A 26364-nucleotide genomic window follows, 5' to 3' on the forward strand; every position below is an offset into this window, starting at 1 on the left:
TTTGGGGTGTCCAAGCCACAAGAAGAGGAATATTTCATGCAGTGGGCAGGGCATGCTGAGCACAGGTGAGGGGTGTGTGCTAAAGCCATGCAGCTTGCTGGGCTCCTGCTGGGATTTATCCCTTCTTCCCATAGACAAGCCATGACTGGCTGGCCTTTCAAACCCCAAATTTAATATCAATGAAATCTGTAAGTGTGGAGAGAGGTTGGATTTTCCCTTCCAAACCTTCTAGTTGTTCCTATAAAATGGAGGTCAGCACGAGAGGAGTTTTGCTGTGGTCCCAAGCTGTCATCCTTGCAGGCAGTTCCTGTGGCTCCCACCACTTTGGTTTGGCTCAGGCAGAGGGGTTTTGCCTCTGCTGAAGTACACCAGAAAGTCCTGCTCTGACTCTGCCCCAGGCTGCAGAGCCTCACAAGGACTTTGGACAAAAGAATGATTAACGTTCCTTAATTAAGCCATATTCAGTGAAATAGCATATTCTGCAATTCAATTTGTCTCTTGGGGTTCTTGTTTTGTGCAGCAATTTCTCTTCTGATTTTTTTTTTTTATTTAATGGTTTTGTGACCCAGAAAAGATGAGATTCTATTTTATGGCTGACTCTGATCTGTCTTGCTGGTGCTTTTATTCCCTCCTCAGGGAAATTTCTTTGTACAACTAAAATCTCTGTTCTTGTTCAAATTAATAGGGACAGGCCAGAAGAGATGATGAGAATATTTTACCTTTTCTGCCCATGTTAATTTTTTGGTAATTTATGGCCAACCTGTGGCCATTTTTGGCAGGCACCTGTAAATTTCCAGCCTTTGCACAGGCCTTTTGCTATTAATTGCATTTTGTTGGCAAGGCCAGTAGAGCAAAACAGCACAGGCCTGGAGAAGAGATGAAGGATGTAATTTAGGGATGCAGAAGTCATGCAAAACACAGGCAGGATGGCAGCTCAGCTCTGCAGGGGTGACAAAGTAGAAGTTATTCAAAACAAAGATATTTGGCTTACTCAAAAGTGGGGGTTGAGGAACAGCCACCTACAAAGGACACCAGATGTTGGGGATGGACCCCAAAGGTCCCTAAGAGGATTTTTATTAAGGGGTGTGACTGTGTAAAATGAAGCAATGCACGTGCATCAAGGGGGGTTAGCTAATGAATGTGTAATCAGTGTGTGTGGCTAAAAACTCAATTAGAGCAAGGGCCCTCCAAGTGACCAGCTGATTTTGGTGCAGTGCCAGGGGACAATTCCTCAGATGAGACTGGTGAAAAAAATTGCAGTTGTTTCTGCTCTCTTTCTCCCTGGCAAGTACTACACATGATTGCCTTTTTTTTTCCTTCTGAAATGGCCATTTGATTCCTCTCTGTGGGCTGCTCCTCCACAATGTAGTTTTAAGTCTAAATATAATCTCCTTCCCACTCAGGAGACTTGCTTTAAAAAAAAAAAATGTTGTAAATAATTCTTTTTCAGAAGTGCAGAGCTGTGAAACTTGGTTCAAGAGATTTTATTGACTCCAGAGAAATTGTCTGGACTGGCTGCATGGGTGTTGGGGTTTTTTTTTTAGTGTGTATTTTTCTGGTGTTGGATTCATGGTTTCAGCTTTCTTAAGTGAGGGAGGTGCTGAAAGCATTTCCACCAGTAATTCCAGTTATTCCACCAGTGATTTGTGTTGCCCTGGGGGAGATGAGCTGAGTCTTGGGGAGGGTGAGTTCCGTAAAGCCCCTGAACTGGGTCTTGAGGGGTTGGAGCACTTGAACTTGGGCATGGTCCTGGTGCAAAGGGCTTCACCCCCATGCTGGACAACACAGTAAACACATTTCTCTCTCTCTCTTTCAATTCTAGATTTTCAGAAGAGCTGACAAAAATGGTAAGTCTGCATTCATACTTCATTTCTTGATTGGACTATTGTCAGAATTACTGTTTTTCCTGATAGTAACATCCAAGTGTTTAAAAGTTGCTCAGTTTACTGGGTCTGACACTGATACACTCAAAACATCAGAAAAGGGTTTGGGGTTTTTTTTTAAAATATATTCTTAGAGCAGAAGTGATCCTGGTATGCAAGTTGGCGTGGCAGAATCCACCAGATTAAGGGCAATTTCACAAAAACAATATAAAAATAAATCACAGGTAAGTGATAAATGAGGATCCACCCCCTGGTAAGCTTGAAGTAGCTTTGCAAAACAAACCTAACTTGGGGATATGAATAGTTTGGTTCCTGAGGGACTGGACCCACACATCAAAGAGCAGCAGACATTGAAGTGTGTTTTCAGTCTGTGCCTGGGGAAAGCTGAACACCTGCACTGAGCCCAGCCAAGCCCTCACATTTGGAATAACTGGATGAGTCTTCATTAAATGACTTGGAAAGGGAGAACTGGAAAGATAACAAGCTTAAGGAAAGAAGAGTCAGTGGGCCCAAGCCCAGGATCTTTCCATACCCTGAAAAGCAGTTTTATTTTAGATAGAATCCCAAGAGCTAGTATCTATTCTTTCCCTGTTGTAGAAGAAGAAAATTAAATGTGCATCAAAGCTCTGTGTGTTTGCAGAGGGACGTGGGAGGGCTGTGCAGAGGAGCACAGGGGAGACTTTGGTTGTTCTCCTCCAGCTTTAAAAGGGAGATACCTGATTTCTGCTGGGGCTCAGAGATGGCTATCCTGACTGCCCCTGGGTAAGGAGGGTGCTGCCAGCTGGCTCAAACTAAGAAGTAAATTCTGTGAAACTGTGGGCACTTGGTTATGGCAACTGACAGAGTAATGAGATATTGAAGTTTGCTGCTTAGGAAAGCTGAGCAGTTGTGTGATGCAAGGAGGGTGGAGAGGAAAAAATGAGTTTATGCTCTTGGCACCAGACTGTCTGACTTCAGAGATGGAGCTGGGCAGGTATTTGAGCTGCCAAGGGTGAGAGCAGGGGCTGCACTTGCAGGGGTGAGGAGACCAACACCACTGAGCCCAGGCAGAGAAGGTGAATTGTCCTGCCTCTCCTGACCCTCAATGGGCACTGCAGGGAGAACAGCTGGATCTCTTAAGGAAGGCCAGGTGCTCTTTGGTGAAGGAGCTTTCTCCAGCTCTGCTCCCACTCTCATTGCTTGCAGAGCACAGGACCTGCAGCTCCGGTGCTTGGGAGCACAGTGGGTGCTCTCCATGGGACTAATGCTGCCCTGCCCTTTTCATGGAACCTGGAAAAGGCTGGAACAGGCTGGCACAAAGCAGCTGCAGTTAAGTGGCACCTCTCCCCCCAGGCTGGCTCCTGCCAGGTGGCACTCTGGGGCATGTGTCAGTCTGGGCATCCCTGCTCTAGTCCCATGGAGCAGGGACTGTGACCTGGGGCTGTCCTCTGGGGGACTGTACATCCTCCAGGGGTTCTCCCACATTTATTTACATGCTGCTTTTTCCTTGCTAGCCATGGTGACCAGTTTCACCAGCCATTCATATTTGATGAACTCTGGATAACAGAGTTTGCCACTCATTATAATTAGCTCAGTGTGTTCCTCTGCAGCCTTTTGGGATCACAGCTCCCCACAGCCTCCTGCAGCTCACAGCAGCTGCTGCAGGAGATGTGCAAGAATATTTCCATTGGTACAGCCTCTCTGAACTAGGGCTCAGAGGTTTCCAGAGCCAGAGGTAATATTTTTGTATTTCATATCCCTGGGGATCTCTTTCTCACAATTTCTCTGTGACATTCTGGACTTTAATTTATTGATTTGTAGAAATTCAGCCTATTCATGGCTTTGCCTGTTATAGCTCCAAGGAACAGTGGAAGCATCAGCCTGCTGCTTTTATGTCTCACAGCAGGTGCTGTGCACAGCCCTCTGAGGAAAAACGAAAATCTCACACTTTTCATTTTTGTCAGAATCCCAGGATGGGGCCCTGAGCCCTGGACAGACTGTTAAAAACACAAGTCCACAGAGTACCAAAATATTTTACTCTGCTCACATGCTTCTGTGGTGTCCACAGCTGCAGAGATTCCTCCCTGGCAGGGACTTTGCTGCTCTGATGAACCAGCTGAGATGGATCCTTACCCAGTGCTGTGTGATGGGGCACACTGGGGAGAGCTCCCAGGGCAGGGAGGGCTGGCAGCTTTACCCAGAGCTGGCAACCCTTGCTTTCCTCAGCTGTGCCAAAGCCACTCTCTCAGACCTGTGTAGGAGCCCTACAGAAATAGGGCAGGGAGAAATCTGAACAAAACTTTGGCTCTTGACATCTGGTTTAACTACAACATCTTATTCAACTTTTTCCATGCAGAGATCAGATGGTTAGAGGCTTACCTAAAAGGCAAAGGAAGGGACTGTAAGATTAAGGAGTAGTGTCATTTCATGTGCAGTCAAGAGGTCATAAATTTAGAAATCTTTTCAGCATCTTGATTTTTTTTTTCCCCCAGCCTGGTAAAAATGGTACTTATTGTGTTAAAGCAGAGAGGCTGGTTCAGGCACAGTAACTATGGAGCCTGATAGCTTGAATTTAAGAGCATCTTCCTCCTCCCCCTTTCTTCCAAACCTTCTCACATAAATCCTTAATTCATGTAAAATTGGATGTTCTTGCTGCAAGATGCTAAACCTTTTATTTCCCCTGCCATGTTCAGTACTTGTATTTAGGTGATTTGACTCAGTGCCTCCATGTACTGGAAGGCTGCTAATGAAGCAGCTCCTGCTTGTTAAAAGCCATCTTGGTCTCCTGCTCCAGAGGAGTGAGATTCTGTCTATAATGTGAGCTAAGTTCCCAACCTTTTCCCCAGTGACAACATCAAGTAGTTTTCGAACTATCTACATGATAAACTCAGAAAATGGTCTGTGTAAGACACCTGGAAATGCTGAGCACATTGGAGATTACTGGATAAAACAACAAATGGTCTGAAAAAGGGAGAAGGGCTGGAGTGTAACCTGAGAGTGAATAACTCTGTTAGATCTAGTCATGCTTTGCAGGGGCATGGCTGTTAGTCATTCAAAATAATCTTTTTCTTCTGTGTAGGAGTGTTTTTCCTTTCTCTGCTAATAAATCCACCTACTGTCTTGTAATCCTCCCAGTCCCAGTAAACAATACTTAATCATTTAATTTTGAAATGTGCTGGGAAAAAGGAAGCATCTTGTTTTAGGCTGGTGCAGTAGAGCTGTCAATCATCCCAGTTATCTACTGTGTGCTTAATCCTCTCATTAGAAAGCTGCTAATCAATTAAATAGGCCAGGATTCTCTTTGAAAGATTAAAAGAGTTTTATTTTGGCAGAACAGTCTAACTGCTAACAATCCATTACAGATAAGCATCTTCCCAAAAACTGATGCTTTATCTGGAAATCTCCAACTCACTGCAACTACCCAGCCCCCATGCCTAGAGTGTAACTAAGTGCAAAGTGCAGCCAGCTCCAGTCTGTGCTTTAGTTTGGTGGGGTTTGCTGTGATTATTAGATCCTGCTCTTGGCAGTGGCCATCAGTCTGACCCACCCACAGGTCTGACCTCCCAGGCAATGGAGCTTTAGCTGGTTTCCCCTGGACCTCTGCCGTGGAAGAGGAGAGATGCAAAAGGAAACGTGCCAAAACCTTGGTTATAAAACTCCTACAGAAGCAGGCAGGAGGAGCTGGCAGTGGTGCAGTGTTGCACCTGATGGTGACCAGTGCTGAGTTAGTGCTGTGGTTCAGCCAAGCTGGCATCTTCCTGTTGCTGCTGTCCTGGTGATTTCTGCACCAAGACCGAGCCCAAACTGCTCTGGTTCTCCCTTCAAATTCTATCTAGAGAAGGATGGGGATGAAGCCATTGAGTCCATGCTGTCCTAAATAGCTTCTGTTATCAGAAATGAAATCCAATGAAGTGTGGAGAAATCCAGAGTACAAATGCTGAGAGGAGGTTTCAGTTTTCAGTGATCTGAATGATCAGCTGAAGGCCTGCAGAGGACGTAGCAGAGCTAATAAAGGAAAAAAGGGAAGCATGAATGAAGCAGGAATTGGTGTTTGGAAAGGGCTTCTTGGTTAAGAGCCATGAGGGCAATGGCATTGTGCCCACTCCTATCCCAGTAGGGCTCATCCTTTAAATAGCTGCTCACAGATTTCTGTTAGTCACTTAAGAGCTCATTAAATGAGATTTGTGCTGCTCTTCTATGTAGGCAAAGGTCTGCACATCCCAGTGCTACAAGTCTCATAGCAAATTGAACTACAGAGCACTGGGGCACACAGAGAGCTCCTGACAAGAAGGGAACACAAATGGCTTTGCACATCAGCATCACCACAAAGGGGCCAAGGAGCCTGGCCAGCTGTGAGTGGGGCTGTGCCCTTGTGAGAGGAGGGAGCTCTGCTGCCTGCACATAGACTGGCACTGCTGCTCTGCCTGGTGCCTTTGTGGCCGTGGTGCCACTGCTGACCCCTGGTATGGGCACCTCACAGGCTCCAAAAGCTGGGAAAAGGCAGAGAAACAAAACCAAGCAAGTGAAAATCCTCAGGCACATCTCTCAGCCCCAGCTTGAGATGCTCATGAATTCAAATTCTTCATAATGTTTAAGAAGTCATGTCCTAAGTGTCACCTGAGGAGAAATCAGCCTTGTTAAACAGCAGTACACAGAGGAAGAGAGTGAGGTTTCTCCCATGGATTCCTTCTTGATGAAGGGATGCTGCTGGGAGGGCAGGGAGAGTCCTGGGCTTTCAGCAGAGAGAGAAGGCTGAATGAACCCTGGTGTAGGGGACCTCCAGAGGAACACATGGCTGAAGCTGCCAGCAATTCCCAGCCCTTCACAAATGTTGTGTGCCTGCCCCAGTGTTGTGTTTGCAGGCAGGGACAGTTCCTCTGAGGACTCTGCAGATCTGGGGAAATTGCAGGATGTTTAGTGGTAATAGCTCTCATAGTCTCACCCACCTTTTCCAGACCCCACTTGGAGAAGTTATTTTGATCCCCTCTAGTGAGCCTAAAGAAGGAAGAAATGTGTGTCTGTCTGTGGATGTGCCTACAGCTCTAATTCACAAATTCAACTGGACACAGGTTACTTTTCTTCCTTTCACTCTGAGAGTGCCTCTTGCTGGTCTTCAGTTATTGGTACAGAAATTGGGGCAAAATGGAGTGAAAATGTCTCTTCAGTTCTGCTAGTGTGGGATCACAGAGAAATTCACAGAGGGATGGATGAAGAAAATTATCACTGGTGAGCAGATGATCCAAAGACCCCATTTTTAGCTTGGTAACTGCCCACAAGCTATTTCTAAGACTTGAAATACTTCTCTTCCCCCATTTCCTCATGAATCTTAGGTCCTCTTAGAAGATACACCTGCACAGGACTTGAATGGCTGTAAGCAACTTGGACTTCAGTAACGTGGCTTTCAGGGCATCCAAGGAAGAAAAATTAAGGCATTGCAACTTTGTGTGCTTGTATTGGTTCTTAAAAAGATGCCAGGTTAGGGCACTGATAACTCCTGGACCTGAACACCTAACAGGCTTCTTGTTGCACACATAACCCTTCCTTGCACAGTCACAAGGCCTGGGTGAATTGTGCTTTAACTGTGAGCTCTTGGGTGTTTTGCAGTTCCTGTCATAAGGGCTTATCACTCTCCAAAACCTCTTATTTCTAGAGCCAGGTAATTACCTTCTGCATGGCCCCTGCTCCTCATGTGCTGGGAAAACCTTGAGCTATTTGTATCCTGCTGGTGCATCTAAATTAAGTCATTAGTTCTCAGTGAGAATATTTATAATTCTTGTATAACAAAACCAGTATTAGCAGCCACCCACATAGGAGTAGAAAAATTCAGTGGTGAATCAGGCTTTGTTACTATGGATAAATCTGATAGGTCTTCTAGAGCAGATGACCAGTCTGAATGTATTTATCTTTGTCTTTTCAGTAAATAAGAAAAGATTTGCATTTAGATAGTCTAGATTTCATGTGACAATCAAAAAGCACCTCGTAGGGCTGTGCAGTGACCTTTATTTACAAGGAGAAAGTTTGAATTTGTTTTCAGTTGTTTGCACTCCTGTATCATCCCCAAGGTCTCCCAGTTACGCTTCCAAGTCCTTGCAAAGCTCACAGCACATGATTTGGAAGGGAGGACATCTGCTTGGATGGGGACATGCTGTTCCCAAAATAATAAACAGACCTATCCAGCAGATGATGAATTTTGAGATAATTGTGAAAGGTGGCTGCTGGCCATGCTCTACAGGCTGTCATTAGATGTGTCCAGTTCTTCTATCCACCCTTTATCACCATGAACCAAGGAAAAGATTCTGGGATTTGATTTTCATCATTGCCTGCCTTGAAAGGGCACTTCCCAGCTGCTCTTGCCCTTTCATTCTTCAAAGATTTGAGGGTATCTGCTGCATGCTGTGTGCAGCAGAAATGAAGAGCTGGGAGATTTTTAGGATCTGTTTTTCTTCTAAAGTCACTTCCTGTTGCTTGTTAGCAAATTCATGTTAGAATCAAGGGGTGGATTTTCTTTTTTCTTTTTTTTACTGGATTACCTTAATTCTTCAGGGCAGACCTTGAATTGGGTGCACTGGGTTATGACTTTGTTAACAACTGCACCCTCATGTGCTACAGGCTGAGTTCTGCAGCAGCCTGGCTTTAATCAGGCCCCACACGTGGCTTGCTTAGTGCCAGGCTTAAGGCAGAGAAGGTTTGAGCTGGGCAAGGTTTGGATTCAGCCCAGAAACCCCCAAGAACTCAAGTCAATGATGTGACAGCACAAAAACTTTAATTTCCACAACAGAAATGCCCATATTCCACCTATTTCTTCACAGCATCGATTTATGGCCCTTTACTGTCCAAAACTGTGATTTCTGTTGTCCTGTTCCTGAGGCCTTTTCCTGCTGGGAAAGGCAGCCAAAACAGAAAGTCCTGTGAGCTCCTTCATTGCAGTGGGCACTGGAGGCACTGTTGGTCCCAGTGTGACCAGCAGGACTGGCAGGGTTATAAGGAGCTGGGAATGTTCCTCTGTTCAATCAGAGTGCACCTGGCTTGCTGGCACTCAGCTGCTCTCTGCTAGCCCAGGTTCTGACTGCCACTGTGCAGAGAGCCCTTTCCTCTCTGCTCAAGGTACTTTGCAGTGCAGGGGGGCATCCCCTGTGTCCTCGCCCTTTTGCTGTAAAGCCTCAGCTAGAATATCAAACCTGGCTTAAAGAAAAACTTGGAAAATCAGCTTTACTTGTATTTGGCCTCCTTCAGGTGTGCTTGGTGCCTGTGGTGCTTGTGCCTTGTGCCTGTAGAATATATTGAACCACATGTTGCTGCACTCCAGGGCTGTGCTGGCAGCTCCTGGCTGCCTTTTGTGCCCAGCACCATCCCTTCTCATGGCTGCTGAGCCTTTCTTTCCCCTCTTTCTCAGAAATTCAGCTGCTGAGCGAAACCCAAGGCAAAAGCCATTAACTGCTGCAACCCTCAGGGCTTCCTGACATTTCTGCATCAGCAATAAATGGATTTGAACCTCAGAGTCAGTCAGACACCAAACACACAGGCTTTTACACTTGCATATTAGGCTACACCTCAGCCTGTTAAAAGCCCAGGTGATGCTGCTGACCTGGAGGGCCATCCTCCCCTGAGCACTGTCTGGCAGAAGTGCCAGCCCTGGGCCACTGCTGACCTGTGCTCTGTGCTGGAGCACACTGTGCTCACATGTGGGGCAGCAGACTAGAGCAGAGCTGTTGCATGGAATCCCCCCCAGCCTGCCCCAGAGGTGGATTTCCAGTCTGACCCACAGCTGAGCCTTCCTGCAGTCTGTGTTTGTCCCTGCCAGAGGGTCAAAGCTGCCTGCCCACGCTGCTCCCTGAGCTCAGAGAGTGCTGACCTGGCAGGGCAAGGAGATGCTCATGTTTGGGCTCTACCCCGTGGCTGGGCAGTGGGGAGGGCAGCTGTGCTCACCTCTGGGGGCTCTGTGTGTGTGACAGAGCCTGTCACACACACATTTCCACAGGCATTGCTCTTCCTCTGCTCTGTGCACCCTCTCTCTCAGCTCCTCCTTTCAGTTCCCTCAGTCCAGAGTGCTGCAGACAAACAGCAGCTGTGAGTGTCCCTGAGAGGAGCAGGGAGGGGATGTGGAGCAGGGGCTGGGCTTCAGCCTGGCAATTTGGGGCTGAGCCTCTGATCCCCAGGGCAGCATTTCCAAAGGCTCCTTCAGCTTTGAAGTGCACCAAGTAGGGTCTGACACACAATGCAGCCCAAAGGAGATGGAGTTTATTTTCTTCTTCTCTTTGTGGATTGGGAGATGTGGGTTTTCTTCTGCAAGCCTCATTAGAAGCTTCAGCTGGACGGGAGAAAAGGGGATATATTATTGTAAGAGATTTAATGACCATGTTGTGGAGAGTGGGAATAAAGGATTGTGGTTTACCCAGGAGACTTTGAAAAGCTGCTCAATTAGCTGAGAGGATTTTTAAAGATGTTTCTTTCCAGAGCCAAAGTTGAGAGATTTAATTGGGGGCTGCAGAGCAAATGTGTGTACATGGCACAAGGACAGCCAGCAAAGGGCATGATAAAACACTTATGGAGCTATTACCTACTTGTAAACCCCACCCCAAAATTATAAGCTTTATTGATAGTGCCTTAAAAGTGGTGGTTCTTGCCCTGGTTTTTCTGGAGCATGAAGATTGTTGACCTGGAGTGACACGGCTGTAGGTGTCCTGATAGCAATTTCAGTTGCATTATATTCATGTATTTTCCTTGTAGATGGGAATCAGCCCTGACATCTCTTCTGAGTTCATGACACAAGTCCTGAACTGATTCCAGCTCCTTGTCTGGGCCAGGTGCTGGGAATGTCCCTCTGGCCTGGCTCAGGTTAGTGGTAGCAAACCTCAGAGGGGAGACAAGGGCCAGGCAGCTGGGCACCCTGCAGAGGGGACAGCCACGAGCTCTTTGTGGGTCTGCGAGGTTGGGCTGCACCAGGAGCACCTGACACCTGGGCAGGGACAAAGCCAGTGCAGCTTTGGTGGGGAATGGGGCACTTCTCCTGCCACAGGGAGGCCAGGAGCTTGTGGAGATGAGATGTGGCTGTGAGTGCTGGCTCCTGTTTCAGGAGAGGAGGGAATCTGCAGGAAGGTCTGTTCTGCATGGAAATGGTTGCACGTGGGAAAGGGAAGGCTCTGGCTTTAGTGGCAAGTCAGGGAAGTGATGGACATTGAGGATTTAACAATTTTTGATCTGTCTCATTAATATCTCATCTTGCTTTTCAAAGGGAAACTTTTCAGATACAGCAAATCGATATTTCTTCTGCTAATGTTGGGGTTTTTTCCTTTTGTTGGATTTTGGTTTGGTGGGGGTTTTTGGTTTTGGGGTTTTTTTTTATAGATACACAATTTTAAAGTGCTTGGAAAGGACTTTTGCAGCTTGTCAGGATATAGTATCCTGTCAGATTAAACATGTACCATAACTGAGATTAAAAAAGGCCTGGTTCTGTCCTGCTGCCTTGGTGGGAGTGTCAGTGCCACATTTCCCAAACTGCATTCAAAGGCACGGAGGGGTGTGAGATGACTGCACTCAAAGGTTCAATTTGGGTTCAGGGACTCTCCCTTAGAGGGCTGGTGCTCAATGCTGCCTTAGTGCAGAGGGGCTCCAGCCTGGATGGGTCACCCTGAGCTCACCTGGGGCAGGCTGAGTGCTGAGGAGTGCAGGGTGCAGAATGGCAATGCACACCCAGGGGGGGTGATGAGTGTGGGGACTCCTTAAAATGCCTTTGCCACCACCACAGCTCCTTCTGTGACCCTCAGCTCAGGGTATTTCTCTTGCCACACCACCTAAATCTCACTAAGAGCTTCTATTGCTGCTCCTCTTTCTTGGGAGCAGGGCTGTCCTGTTTGCCTTTAATCCCTGGGAAGTTCCCTGGGGGAAGTGGAGCAGATCTTCAGTGGAGGAAAAGCACTCCTTTTGCCTCTCTGCTGCATGCTCTCCTCTGCTCTTGTTGCTGTGGGAACAAGGGACAGAGCACTGGGCTCTGGCATCCTTTTTAATTAGGTATCTTCTGCAGATCAGCTGTATTTATTGAAGATTTTTTATTATAGCTATTAAAATTAAATAAGGCAAAAATTGAATCCAGAACAAATACACTGCTGCAAGTTATCCTCATAATGTGCCAGCAATTTTTGCCTGACAATTGTGAGAAAATATGTTCTGGCAGCCTGTGTTCAGGCAATTGGCCAGGAACAGCTATAAATCATGGGTAGCTTTTTCTTCCTCCTATCTTTCATTTAAAGTACCAGATAACATGCATGTGAGAGAAAGGTGTATCTTAATGACCTGCAGTGGGGAAAGGCACATCTGAAGCTGAAACAATGATACATCCCCATCTGTTATTCCCAGGAAAGATAGTCTGAGGGGCAGGAACAGCCAATCTTCTTTCATGGGAGGATGTGTTAGCAAGAGTGAAATGGATGTTCATGGGCTGAGAAGAACAGCCAATCTTCTTTCATGGGAGGATGTGTTAGCAAGAGTGAAATGGATGCTCATGGGCTGAGAAGCAGGAGCCTGAGTGTCTCTGGTTCCATGGCTGGCTGGCTGCACCATGGGAAGGTGGTGTGCTGCTCTGGGAAAAGTCTGCTCCACTTTCAGAAAGTTTTAGAGGTGGAGATAGTTTTGAATTATTTTTTTGGATGGGACTTTATTTTCTGAGACCCTGCTGCAGCCCAGCCCAGAGGTGAGGGCTGCCTGTGTTGGCCAGGTGCCACAGCAGAGCTGAGTGCCAGCTGCCAAGGGAGATGCTCCTGCTGCCCCTCAGCAGAACTTCAGAACCAGAACCAAGCTGGGCTTGGCTTCAAGGATCAACCCAGCCTGGATGTGGGGTTTGGATCCAGGATCAGATCCTGCTGCCAAGTCTCTGTCCTGAGTGGGTGCTGCTGTTGTGGCCCCAGCCTGCAGATGGGAGTGCCTGCAGCCCCTGCTTGGCTTTCCACCCTCAGGCTCCAGGAGCAGCAAGACTCTAAGGCTTTCCTGAGTGTGGCATTTGGGTGCTTCTGGTGCTTTGCACATCCAGTGGGGGCTCTTTTCCTTAAGCCTCAGTGCTGGCTCCAGGAGCCCACAGAAGCTCTGCTTGAGGCAGTGATTTGGCTGTGTTGTTCTGCTCTGCCAGCACCAAGCACAGGCTTGGGCCTGGCTGCTAATAAAAATTAGTGCACTGAGGCTTATTTTCCCTTCTAAAGGATCTTCTGTTCATTGTGGAGCTGCTGCTTTTCAACTGGCTGCTTTGCTGGCTTTCAAACATGATGCACTTTGTTAAGCAAGGCTGCTTTTCCTTCCTCGCCTTTGTCGTACCATCAGCTGCCTTCTTTTCTCCTTTATACATCCCTCTCCACCTTCTAAAAAAGGTTGAATTAGTACTGGCAAAATGGTCAAGATTTTTCAAAATCTTTACAGGTCTATTCACATCAATAGATCTGCAGTGTAGAATAATAATAATAATAATAATAATAATAATAATAATAATAATAATAATAATAATAATAATCATGATGATGATGATGAACTCTGTACCCTGGCAGGCAGGAGCAGCTGCAGAGCTGCCATGGCACCACGCTGCCACCTTCCTTGGCACCAGCACCATCTGCAGAGAGAAAATGTGCAGCACTCATTTAACCCCTGTGATATCCCCATGAGGTGGGATAAGAGGAAAGGAAGAGACAGAGGGGCAAGAAGGGACCATGAATTAATTTGAAATTTTCTGCCTGGAAAGCTGAGTGGCAGGAAGACACAGCTTGCCTGTCTGGGTTTCAAACTGGAGACCAGAGGTAGGGAATGAGGAATGTACCCTGGGCTTTTTGCAGCTCAGGCTTTGGCTGTATGCAAACACAGCCATGTGCAGAATTGCCTGGTTATCCTTTTGTAGCTGGAGTGATTGTGGTATCAATTAATACACTTGGTATGTGTCAAACAGTGGGGGGAAAAAAGTGTGTGCTATAAATGGAAGTACTTGCATAAGACTGTAAAAACAAGATAAAATATTTATATTTTTCAAAGAAAGGAACTAAACTCGTTTCCTCTCTCCTGCATCCTGTAATCTAATTGTAGGAAAGCAGCAGAGTTTAGATCTTGCAAAAGGTTTTCCTAAGCTGGGAATCAGATGGAGAAATGGTTTTCTAGCATTTAACTGGAGGCAGAATTAAATGAAGATATGTTATAAAAGTGGGGCTGTCCATAGCCAGGAATATTAAATCTTCCAGCACCAAGAGCAGCCTGAGAGGACAAGGTGCTAAATGCTGAAATCCTGGGGAGATGAAGGGAAAGGAAAAACCCAGCAGTGGGAGACGTTCTTGCAGAGCACTGTCTGCAGAATTGGCTGGAGCAGGACACAGAGCCTTAAAAACTTTTCAAACCCAATTGTTGCTTTCTAAATGAGGTGCCTGACATTTTAAAGGTCAGCAGGCAGGGAGAGGTGACTGCTGTTCAGCAAATGCAATCTGACTGTGCTGTGCCTTGCCTGTCCTTCACACGGGGCTGGGGCTGCCTGATTGCTGGGCACAGCACTCAGTCTCTGCAGATGTTTCCTAAAAAGAGGGGTTTGCAACACCCAAACCAGGAAGGACACCTGGTACTTCTCCCATTTCCCATTTCCCCTCCCTCTAGGGGGCTGATAATGGGGCAGGTGGGCAAAGAAAGAAGGATGGAGATTGGGGGTGGATTTGGGTAGAGGAGTGGAAGAAGGAGGTGTCCACTGGCAGAGCAAGGCACCAGTGAGGAGCAGAGATCCCTGCCCTGCTGCCAGCTGGGCCCTGGGGTGTCACATGTGCCTTGGGGAAGTTCTGCACCACGAGGTTCTGCAGAAGGGTCTGGAAGCATCTCCCTGCACTGCCCTTGGGTCTCTCCCTGGGGTCTGTGTGATGCCAGGCCCTCAGCTGTGCTGGGAAAGGCTGTGTGCTGCTGCTCCAGGTCTCATGGCTGCTGAGATGGTGTGGAAAACTGTGAATTCAGCAAACACTAAGTAGCACACAGCATTAAAAATTCACAAAGACTCCTCTGAAACACGTTCTCCCAAAGAAGCAATTTGATGAGCTGCAGCAGGGCTGGGTGAGTGAGTAGGGAGACCCTTGCCCAACACTGTGCTAGGAAACAGTCCCATGCACAGCTCACCCCAGTGGTTTGAGCACTTGTGGTTCTCAATTTTCAATGAAAATCTGCAGCAGAGAGTTTTTTCCCTTCCTTTCCTATTTAGGAACTCAGTGACCTGTTCATGTTTGCTGTGGAAAAGTAAAAACTTGAGAGGCTGTTGTCAGTGTTCAGGGGAAGATATAAGGATTAAGCTGAAACAAAACTTGAAATACTTTAGGTCTGGGATTTTCAAATCTTCCTTTGAAAGTTTTCTCTAAGAAGAGAAGCCAGATGACCCCATTTTTCCCTGAGGAAAAAAAACCCAAAAACCCAAACAAACTTCTAGGCATTTTTCCAGTGACTTTGTCCTTCAGATACCCTTTTTTTCCCTCATCTTGGCTTTAGCCAAACTGAAGCAGGCTGGGTTGGATCACAGAGTGCCGGGTCAGGGCTGGGATGGGCACGGGAGGAGCTGGTGCGAGATGCTGAGATGGGCGGGGGGGCTTCACGGCAGGGATCTCCAGCTGGCACACGAGTTTCCCTCTGCCTTTGGAGCTGGCACAGGGCTGTGCCCGCCTGGGCAGCCCAGGCTGGGGATGCTCAGCTCACAGTGCCAGCCTGACCTACTTGCGAAAGCCGGGCCGTGCCCGGGGGAGGCTCTGCCGGGCAGCTGCAGTGATTCTTGTTACTATTGTTTTCATCGTTTGTTTAATTTGTGGTTTTTCATTTGTGCTTTAGTCTCTGCTACATGGGTCGCTGCAGAAAAGAAAGCAAAATACCTTATCTTTCTCCTCCCCTTAACTGAGAAGCTGGATAAGAGTTCTGGAGGTTTAATAACCTACTTTTGAAATGAACAAACTACAGAAAATAAACAGAGAAGATATTCATGCTGCAGCTTTGTTAAAAGTAGAAGTCTGTGATTAAAGAGGTGCTAGTTGAATTTGCTGGAACAGAAAAACATATTTAGGTTTTGTTTTTTCTTTGCAGAAATCTTTTCAGAGCAGATGTGCTTTGCCTGCAGGACTGCTCTGTTCTGTGCTGCTCAGACGCTGTGGTGGATGGAAGAGTGTAGAAGAGATCTGCATTGTTTGCCTTAGAGATGTTAAATATCTCTGACAGGGCTGAGACACCCATCCTGCCCTGGACAAATAGCTGGAGACACTGAGCATAGGGCTTACATTTTCACTGTGAAAATAAATGGGAAATGCAGAAGCTTAGTAAGTGGAAGCATAGAAATAAGAGCAGCTGTGGTGGATTGAGTGAGGTTTGGCTGGGCTCTGTCCCCATGCAGCCATGGGGAGCCAGGACAGACCGTGCTGGAGACCTGCAAGGGCATCCTGTGGGGAGGGACCACCTTGGCTCTCATTTGTACTGAAGCAGAGACTACCCCCAAAAAAATTAGCTTTTTTCTAAGAGGTTTCTCAGAGAGGGATCATCAAACATGAGCAATTGTTTTGTTTACAGCCTGAAACTTTTTTTCAGCAGGGATTTTGAGACCATCAAGTTTCAAGGAATGAAACATGAGTGCTGCAGGAGGTCAGTGTCGTAGGCTTCCACCTGGACTTCAGAGTTCAGGAATTAACATGAGGAAACAAGTAATTAATGGTGCAGGTTCTGCATTTGATATTCCAGCACCAGTTGAGCCCTGGCACGGGAGCTGGATGTCCTGTATGCTGCAGATGATAAAGCAGTCAGGAAACTTCTTCTGCCTTCTGAGAATGCAAATGAGGAATCTGCTTTTCATTTAATTTGCTGTCTTCATCTCTGCACAGCTTGTTAGCTGAATGGAAAACTGTTGATGCTGCCAATGCAATCTGGATATTGTTTCATGGGACTGCAGAAAGAGATGAGTTTGTAGCTCTCTAATCTGCAGCAATTTGCTGCTAATTTGTCAACAGTCAACAGCTCCAGTGGCCACCACATGGAAACAGCCCCGCTGCCACTGCCTGCCTGGGGTGGCTGTTAGAGGAAGGTCACTTAGAGCTCTGCTTCTCACCCACTGCTTCTCCTCCACTGCAAGGCTTTACTGGGCACAGAATAATGCTCCTTTTGCAAGGGGGAAACAGGGGAACTGCTGCAGTGCCAGAAACCAGGTGGGTTTTCAGACTTGCCCACGGCTCCTTCCTGACACGCCACCCTCACACAGGGACCCAGCACAGTCACTGCACCTGGGCACTGCTTTTGGCTGGTGTACTAAATCCTTCAGTTAGGTTAAATGCAGCTTCTGCTGTCAGAGATCAGGAAATCAAACCAGGTGTTACTGCTCTACCTGCAGCAATTCCCTTAGATGAACACTGTGCTTCCCTGGGTAGGGCAGCACTTGAAATGTTCCCCATGGCTCCTGTCCAGGCTGTCCCTGGGAGAGGCTGCTGTTGTGGTGTGGCAGCAGTGATCCCCAGGAGCAGCTCCCAGGGAATTGGCAGCAGTGATCCCCAGGAGCAGCTCCCAGGGAATTGGCAGCAGTGATCCCTCAGTGCAGCCTCTGGCAGCATCACCAGGCTGTGCCCAAATCCAGCGTGGTGCTGCAAGCCCAGCCAAGAGCAGCCTCAGCCCCAGGGAGGTTCTGTCCCTGCCGTGCCCTGGCCACACCAAGGCCACACTTGTGAGAGGCAACACCATGCATTTTCATAAGTTTTTCCTCTTTTGCTCAAACATTTGCCTCTTCCTCATTTGGAAGCTGAGTGCTGGGTATAATGAGCTGGAAATAGTGCAAACCCTGCCTTGGCCCTCTGAAATATTCATCTATCTGCAGGTTGAAAAAGCAAGCAGGAAGGCTGGTTAATGAGGAGCAGAGGGGAACTGGGGCTGTTTGGTGCCTGTTTCTGAGCTTTCCAAAAAATCTGGATTTAATAGGCTGTTGCAGAGCTGGGGTGCACTGGAGTTGGGAGTGTTGGCTTCTGCTTTGGCTTGATTGAAGCTTCCTAATCAATCATCCCAGGTTTGCTTTTCCTTTTAATGTTTCTGACAAATTTTAACAATAAAGTTTGAAAACTTTGGAGCTGGCAGTCTGCCTGGAGCTGATAGTGCACAATTCTTTCAGCCAGCCCATTCCCACTGGGGCACAGCACAGAGCTACAGACATTGCCTTTCTAAATCTGGGATCTGAGCTGTGCTCAGTCAGAAGTGGGGACATTAATTTGGCAGGGGACAGTGTGAGGGCCCTCTACGGGCTCCAGTGTGTTCTAAGAATGCATGAGGGCTCTGTCAGTAAGTAATGGAGTTCCCCCACATCTTAGGATGAAGCACTTGCTGTCTGAAATTGTCTTCTTTCTCTCTCTCCCGTTTGCCATGGACATGCATCCACTGCTGCTCTTCAGCAGTCAGAGCTGTGTGAGCCCCAAGCTCTGGGTTTGCTGCTGTCAAAGCACTGAGCTGCTCCTTAAGCTCAGTGGGATACACAGAACATCCAACCTGTGCTCCAGCCCCAGAGCAGCTGTGCCCTTGCTGTGGCTGTTCCAGCAGTTTCCTGAGAATGTCACTGGTGCTCTCCTGGTCTGTCTGGGTGCAGGAGGGAGCTGTAGCTTCAGGGACTGGCTTCCAGCAAAATGAAGCTTTTGGCTGCTCACCTGGGGATGGAAATAAAGCCATCCCCACAGCTTCCCCTCCAGCCCCTCTTGGCTGCCCAGGCTGGAGCCCAAGGCACCCATGGAGAATTTCCCTGTTGCCTCTCAAAGTGAATTCTCTGCCAGGTGGTTGCTTACTGCAAGCTTTGGTTTCCTTGCCTGAGTGTTCTCCCACTGCTGTGCCCTAAGGCAGACCAATGTCCATGCACACAGAGCTCAGATCACCTGCAGCCCCCAGCACTTGCTACAGAGCACGTGGAGGGGCTGACTCTGCTTCCCTTGTGCTGCTGCAGGTGTGAAGCAAATGCACTGAAATCAGCTCTTGACATCCATTTCTTTTTAAACTGAGAGCAAATAACTGGGGTAGTGAGAGGAAAACTGAAACTCTTTATCTCCTGTTTTCTGGAGGAAAGTGGTGGCTGGAGAAAACTGTGGGCTACAGACATTTCTGTCTGAATCCTCTCCTCAATGTTTGGGTGATTTTTGCTATAACCTCCATTAAGCAGCAATTACATTGAACCTAGCCAGGCTGTTTACACCCCGGGGAAGTCCAATTCCAGCACTTAACATATAAACAATCAGGAATTTCTATGGAAGGCATTCCTAGATACCTGTGATCAAAAGTCCCCATTCAATACAAGGGGTGAGCACAGAAACCACCACGCCCCCAACACACACACATTTAAATCAGGTCATTACAGCAGGCTGAGAATTATGTGGGAAAGAAGTAGAGTCTTCACAAAAGCTAGTGAGAGAAAATGTGTTACATCAGTACTGCCTGTCTCCCTACCTACAGCTTACATTTGATAACTATCTTTAGCTGCCATTAAAAATAATTTCAAAATTGCTTCTAACTCTAGGATGACAAAAGGCTTGATTTCATGATAAAAGCTGAGCAGCTTGGGGAAAATTCTGGCATGCTAATGGACACTGCTTAATGCCCAGGCAATTTCTGGTGGGAATGAGGTGCAGTTTTCTGACTACAATGGAAATCCCATTTTTCTCCAGTCCAAGTCCTACAGGGAAGATTCCCAGCCATTGTCTGCTTGGTGCATGCAGCATTACCCATCACCCTTAGACAAGAACCAGGCTTTAAGTCAATCCTCAATACCTTATACTGACTGATGTGGTAATTTTGGAATGAAAGTCACTTTCCCCCTATTTTAATGGAAATGAAAAGGCAAATCCAGTCACAAAAAGGATCCTCAGTCCTTCTATCAAGTGCCATTCCCAGATTTTGGGTATGTCCCAGTTTCAGTTTTACCACAGAACTTCATCCTGTGCTGAAGAGAAGAAAGGAGAAGTGCAGAATTGGCTAAATACTGTGGTTGATGGAGACAAAAGTTAGCCAAATTCCCAAAGAAGAGGTGATCTTCATTCCTGGGGTGATTGACTAGTGAGGGGAACTGGCTGATTCCTTAAGGGATGTTCTTTCATTTGCTCTGTGCACCCAATGTTCCTCCAAGGCCTCATCCAGGCCCAGCAAGGAAAGATGTTCTGGGAAGAAAAAAACCCCAGAGGTTTCCCTGAGCTCATGGCACAGAGAGGATGCTGGAGGTGGAGCAGCCTGGGCAGCTGCCAGTGAGCTTTGGGGTGTGTGCCCAGCCTGCCCTGCACAGGGCACTGCCACAGGAGCTGTCCTGGGTCCCATGGGAAACACCACCTCAAAACTGTTCATGGCAAGAGGGCAAAGGAGGGGATCATGCCCAGCACACAGAAAAGCATTTCCAAGTGCTTTTCAATGAGTTGAGGGAGCAAAACCCCAGATCCTGAAGTTCAGTCCCTGGCTTTGTATGTGAAATTGTCTTCTTCTGTGCCAGCCTTTGCACTCCTGTGCCAGCATCGCCCAGCAGGACCCACCAGCATTCCCAGCTGGCATTAGAAATGCACAGGAGCTTCAAACAGAGACTGTTCACTACATTGGGAACATCAGTATCTCTCTCAGGTTATCTGCCTGGTGTGGCACTGACCCTTGTGAAAACAGCTGTGCTGGGCATTAGTTAAGTTGCAAAATTATGGAGCCATTCCCTAAATTTCTTTCACTAGAAAATGACTGTAATTGTAGTAATTTCCTTGTAATGGTGTGTGCTACATCTCATTAGCAAAGGCACTGTCAGGGGCTGGGTTCCAGTGCCAGTGGCCCTGTTCTTGTGCAGAGCCACCCAAACCTGGGCTGTGCTGCTCCTGCAGAGCTCCCGTGGCTCTGCAGCCTCAGGCAGGTCTGGGGGTGGATCCCCAGCCCTGCTTCCAGCTGGGTGCAGCTGCCCCAGCAGAGCACTGGGAGGCTGAAACTGGGGAATTGAGGTGCGTGCACGTTTTTTGTTGCTGTTGTTGTGTTTTTGGTTGGTTGGTTGGTTTTTTTTTGTTGTTTAGTTTTGTGTCTGAGTCAGTGGTGAGGAGCTGCAGATGATTTTTGGAGCGGGCTGGGTGATGCAGAGGACACACCCTTCTTTGCCCAGGGGAAAGGTTCATCACAGATCAGATCTGTGGGGCTGGAGGTCATGTTCCCCAACAGCCCAGGATGGAAAGCTCAAGCCCATATTCCCCTTAGTTTAAATGACAAAGTCACTCCTGGCTTCTGAGGGGGCTGGGTGGAAGGTTCAGGGTGGAAGCCAATCCCTGTCCTTGCTGGCTCATGTATCTGCACATGCATACCCCAAGAAATAAGAAAAAATAGTTCTCATTTTTATTCACAGGCCCCAGTAAAATCCAATTTACTTACCCATGGCTGTTGGGCACTTGCAAATAAGTGGAGCTTAGAGCATTTTAGAGCTCACAGAGCAATAAGAGTAAATAATGAAGTACAATCATAATAATAGCTGGAAAATATATTCATAATATATCTGGAAAATATATGAGCAGTCTCAACCTCATGTAATTGAAAACATATTTAGCAAGCTCAGGCTCAGAACAGTGACCTTATTTTGTAGCTGCTTTAAGCCATTTGTATCACTGAGTGAATTTCCAGAAACTCAGCCACCAGATTTCCTATCCTTTGGACAATTTATGATCTCAGTTTGATTTTTCCCTGGGCTGTGTTAGCGAGTGAGAACAGCTTGATTGTGAGAGTTAGAAGGTATAAAAGCCACTTCTGGACTCCTCACATTTTCATGATGGCAAATGGAGATATAATAACATCCCAGCTGGGGCTTTCTGATGCTCTCTCTTATGCCCTTCCCTCTTCAGTTGGTTCGAACTTTGATAACTCTGTTGGGCTGATAATTTGCTTTGGTCTTTGCCTGTGATTGAATTATTTTGAGAAGCTAGGGGGAAATGAAGATTGCACTCTCGGGAAGAAATGATGGCAGGGTGGCTGTGGCCTGATGATCTCTTTTCTCAGCCCATCAGTGTGAGGGAGGCAATTTCTAGTTGGTGGCACTTGTCCTTGCTGGCAGCTGGGTGTCACCTTCAGGTGCTGGGCTTAAAGGGGAGGGAGGGAGTCACTGACAATAGGATACCTGCCTTTGGTGGGGTGGCCCAGATAAAAAAGTCACAAATACTTGTGTAGAGCTAGATCTCTAGATATTAATATCTTTATGATCTAGATCTCTTTGAGATCTCTAGACCTTGAAAATGATGGAAACTTTATTTGGTTTAGTAAGATGTGGCAAAGAATCTCATTTTTTCCCTTATGATTCCTGTCAAAAGTAGCTCCCAAGGGCTGAAAGATCCCAGAGCAGCTCTACAAGGCAGGGTGTGGGTGAGGCTGAACCAGCTGAGCTCTGCCTGTCCCTGTGGAGGATTTGTACCTCTTGAACCCAGCAGCTTTCTGCAAAAAGCTGCTTTCTGGAAGTCTTATCCATTCTCTGCAGAGTGTAGACACCTCTGCTGTCAGGAGAAGCTGGGACTGTCCTGATAAGGCTCCTCCTGGACCACAGTGTCCCATCAGCTCCCACTTATCACAGCCACTGCCAGCCAGGGGACCTGGTGTTGCTACCATGGTGGTCAATCCTCCTCACCCAGGGTTTTTTAACAGTTTAATCTGAACTGGCAAATCCCAGCCCCTCTCTTCTGCCTCCTCTTATCACCCTGAAGTTCCCTGAAGGCATCTTTGCCTGCTGGGCCCCAGACACCCAGGCTCTCAGGCTGTTCCACAATTACAGATATGCAGCTCTAGGATTATCTCCTTACTCAGAAAGGGTTTTGCTTTGTGTGCTTGCAGACAAGAATCCCAGTTCCTATTAAATACCATCAGCTTTGAGCTGACTGCTGCTTGGTGCTGGTGGCTGGAGGGGAGATGAAAGTCCCAAGCACTGCTGGCAAATAAAATTGGTACTTTTAGTCAGATTCTGTGGGGTGAGGATGCTTTTATTCAAGCAGTTCTGTGGGGTCTCCAGACAGTTAAAATTAAATAAAACTCACTGTCACCTCCTTATTCCTCTAGATCCTTACACCATTCTGGTTTTCATTACTTCAGGCTGTTAAATGCCAGCAAAAATTCAGTTCATGTTGGTTTCCATGATCTGACCTGTCATGGTAGTTGGTATCTGTCTACCTGTTCTCTCTGGACACTCTGAGATAGGAGTCAGGGCAGTATTTTGGCACAGATTTTAAACACAGATATTTCAGAAGCTGCAGCAAAAATTCATCCTGGAACACATTACTAATAAAAAAAAAGTATCAAAAACCCCAGAGCAAAACAAATCAAGCAAGAGTAAAATGCAAGGCAGAGGTTATAAGATATAAACTAGATAAAGGGTGTGGATTTTTTGCCTTAAACTTAGCAACACCTTTGTGTTTTTCAGAGTTAAGCAAACTGTATATTCAGATCAAAGTACTCTCCTGAAAAAACTCCATTTTACAGTTTCTCTTTCCCAGGAAGATGGTTTATGTGACTTTCCTGGGAATTTATTTCTGCTGCCCTGTGCGTGGAAGGACAGTTTGAAGGTGAACAAGCACTGATTTATGGTTTACAATAAAGTGTTCTATATATAAAGAATTGTTTAGCCCTTGTGGGATAGAAAAGCTGTCATCCTTTTGATCTTGGAGCTTGAAGATGTGCATTCATTGCCAGTCAGGATCAGAAGGAAGCAAACCTTGATCTTAGCTAGGATACGGCATAAATAGGAGCACTGGGGGGAAAAGCTTCTTAGGCAGTGCAAGGTGGAGAGGTGGAGATGAGAGGTGTGGATGGGGCTCCTGCCTGGACCCAGCCTTTTTATCTCCCCCAGGGACAGAATGGCAGCCCAGGGGGGACCTCCAGGTGACACTGGGGGGATGCTCCAAGCAATAGGTTCCTGCTGAAGTACAGGTGCTTTGGTGTTCTGAACACTAAAAGAAGCAGATTTGGGGCCATTCCCTGAGCTGTGCATGGCAAATCTGCACCCTGCCTGCTGCAAAAAGGTCACATTTTGGGGAAGGAGTGGGGGAACAATAAAGGCAGCTGGACCCTGCCTGGAGCCATTGTGGTGCTCTGGAAATGGTGCCCTCTTCACCCAGTGTTGCTGTAGACTGTTCTCCTGCTGTGTTCCTTCCATAATTGCCAATTAAATGGGCATCTTAGACTCAGTTTATCTCTGTTCTAAATTTGTCCATGCCAGGCAAGGGAAACTGGGTTAGCATCTGGCAATGCAGGTATGTTTTAGGAGCAGCAGCCTTACTTTGGGGAAGAAATATTGATGTGTATGTGGAGAGTTGGATAATTTTTTCCTCTAGCATCATTTCCTGAAAAAGAAACAGCAGGGTTTTTTATTGATTTGATTAAATAATAAATGCTACATTCTCCTACCACAAAGTAGGCAGCATTTCCAGCCTGTGACTCTTCTGTGGATATCAATGGAAAGATTTGAAATTATATGGGACCTGGTTCCCCCCCAGGCACTGCTGCACACCAGAGTGTGGTGTCACCAGCTTGGACAAGAAATGATAAATTAAAGTTTCTTTAGAGTTTCTTTTGTCTCTCTTCTGTTGCTTTATTGCTGAGCTTCACAGGAGCTTTCTCACAGCCAGCTCTGTTCCTGTCCACAGAGCACAGAGCAAGGCTCCAGATTTATCAGTTCAATGTAAACCTCTGTCACTTTATCAGTCCAACTTGTCAGAGTCTTTCTTTTAGCCCCTTGTACATGAATTTGATAATTTCTTTTTCTTCTTGGTCACTTAAGGAGTCCATAGTGGCCCCAGTATTAAATGAACACTGGGACCAATATATGAAATAACAGAGAAAGTCTATGGCCAGATTTCCACATCAGTGAAATAGCTTCCATTTAATATTTCTGTCCAGAGCAGAAATATTAAATGTGCTATTTAATATTTCTGTGCTGGAGAGGATGCAGAGATTCCAAGAGATACTGCTGGGTCTGTTGTAATTCCAGCCCAGGGTCTTTTCCTATCTGGAAAATGTCCCTTAATGAGCATCCTGCATCCTTTCAACATAGGGCAGAGAAAACATTCCATAATTTCTTAAATGTAATTCAGTTTTAGGATGAAGCTGACCAGTTTCTCCTCCTTGGGTTTGAGCCATGCTTTGGGTTAAGAGCCCAGTCAGTTGCCCATGGCCAGTGCATCCATACCCAGGAGCATCTTCCTCTGCTCTGGGCCAGCCAGAGCTGCAGGGTCCCACCCTGGGGCCTGCCAGCTCTGCCTTGGTTGAGGGCCAGTTTTGCAGAAGCACTTGGAGATCATTTGGTGTGAAGCTTTAAATCTGTAAATAACTCTGGGTGTTCAGCCTTGCCCCCTCACTTTGCTGTTCCCTAATGGTGCTGTGTTGCTGTTTGCAGATGATGGGAAGCTGTCCCTGGAGGAGTTCCAGGCCTTCTTTTCTGATGGGACACTCAACGAGGAGGAACTGGAGAAGCTCTTTCACACCATTGACTCAGACAACACCAAGTAAGCTCAGGGTGCTGGCACCCCTCCATTCCACAGAGTGGTTGGATCATGGCAGGGCTGTGCAGGGCTTCACCTCTGCACAGGCTGCAGGAGGGCAGCTCACTTTGCAAAACTCTGTAAAATCTCCATTTCTGCTTGGTTTGTGTCTTATCCTGACAGCCATTATGATTTCTTTTGTCCTGGTGGTTTTTTCAGGCCATTTTCTGGTTTTTACAGCATCTGAAATGATGCTTAGATTAATGTGGGCATTCAAATACCTCTTTACCTTTTCCACTTTATCTAAAAGCTTTGCTGTGCTATAACAGGCAGCAGTGTGAATCTCTCTAAGCACAGACCTATCCTGTCTCTCTGTGATGTCCCTGAATCCCCTGCACCTGGACCATGCCTGCTTCACTTCCAATCCAAAAAAGGCCCTGGAAAGCAGTGATAGCACTTAAATAAACAAACCCCTTTATCTTCAAGGTGAGCTCCTTCCCAAGCCCTGTAGCCACCCTGCTTGGTCCCTGCTCTGGTCCCACAGCCCGAGGTGGGGACAGGCTTTGGCCCCTCTGGCCACACAAAGCCTGGCCAAGGCAGCAGGGGCACTGCCAGCATCGTGGCTGCAACAGCCAGGAGCAATGATGGCAGAGGAGGGCTCCAGCTGTGCCTTCAGTCTGACACAACATCAAGGTGGAGCTAAACATGGCCCCTGACTGCTGTCCCTGAGCATCACACACCTGCAGGCTGTGCCAGGCTACAAATTAGGGTGACAGACTCGTTAGCAGCTGATGTTTCCTTCCCCCCTCTGTCTGCTGTCTCTCCCTCAGTGCTCCCTCTGCCTTTGTGGGGTCTGAGGTGTTTGTGAGACCCTGGCAGTGTCTGGTGCCAGCAGCATTTGGGATCAGCCCAAAGCCATGGATTCCTGGGAGGAGCCCCCTGCCAGCAGGTGACAGCAGCACTGGGCACCAGCACAGGGGACACAACCCACTGCTGGGGGTTCCCTTTCCAAGAGGAATCTGCCTTCAAAACCCTGAGTGGTTTTGTCTGGTTGAAAATGCAGATGA

The 26364-nt window shown here is 47.2% G+C and overlaps 1 protein-coding gene across 4 annotated transcripts in view; it reads left to right on the top strand.

Annotated features, from left to right (window-relative positions):
* The window catches only part of NECAB2 (N-terminal EF-hand calcium binding protein 2), a 68721-nt gene that overhangs the window by 7072 nt on the left and 35285 nt on the right, over positions 1 to 26364 (top strand). For 2 of the 4 annotated variants that reach the window (XM_030227682.2, XM_030227684.2), the window contains exons 2-3: positions 1823 to 1847; positions 25213 to 25321. In XM_030227682.2, the coding sequence (XP_030083542.1) occupies positions 1823 to 1847; positions 25213 to 25321 (134 nt within the window). The remainder of the gene's footprint in view (positions 1 to 1822; positions 1848 to 25212; positions 25322 to 26364) is intronic. The other 2 variants (XM_050979020.1, XM_030227683.2) reach the window with 2 other exon arrangements.

The sequence above is a fragment of the Serinus canaria genome, chromosome 11 (assembly GCF_022539315.1).
Source record: "Serinus canaria isolate serCan28SL12 chromosome 11, serCan2020, whole genome shotgun sequence".
NCBI lineage: Eukaryota > Metazoa > Chordata > Aves > Passeriformes > Fringillidae > Serinus > Serinus canaria.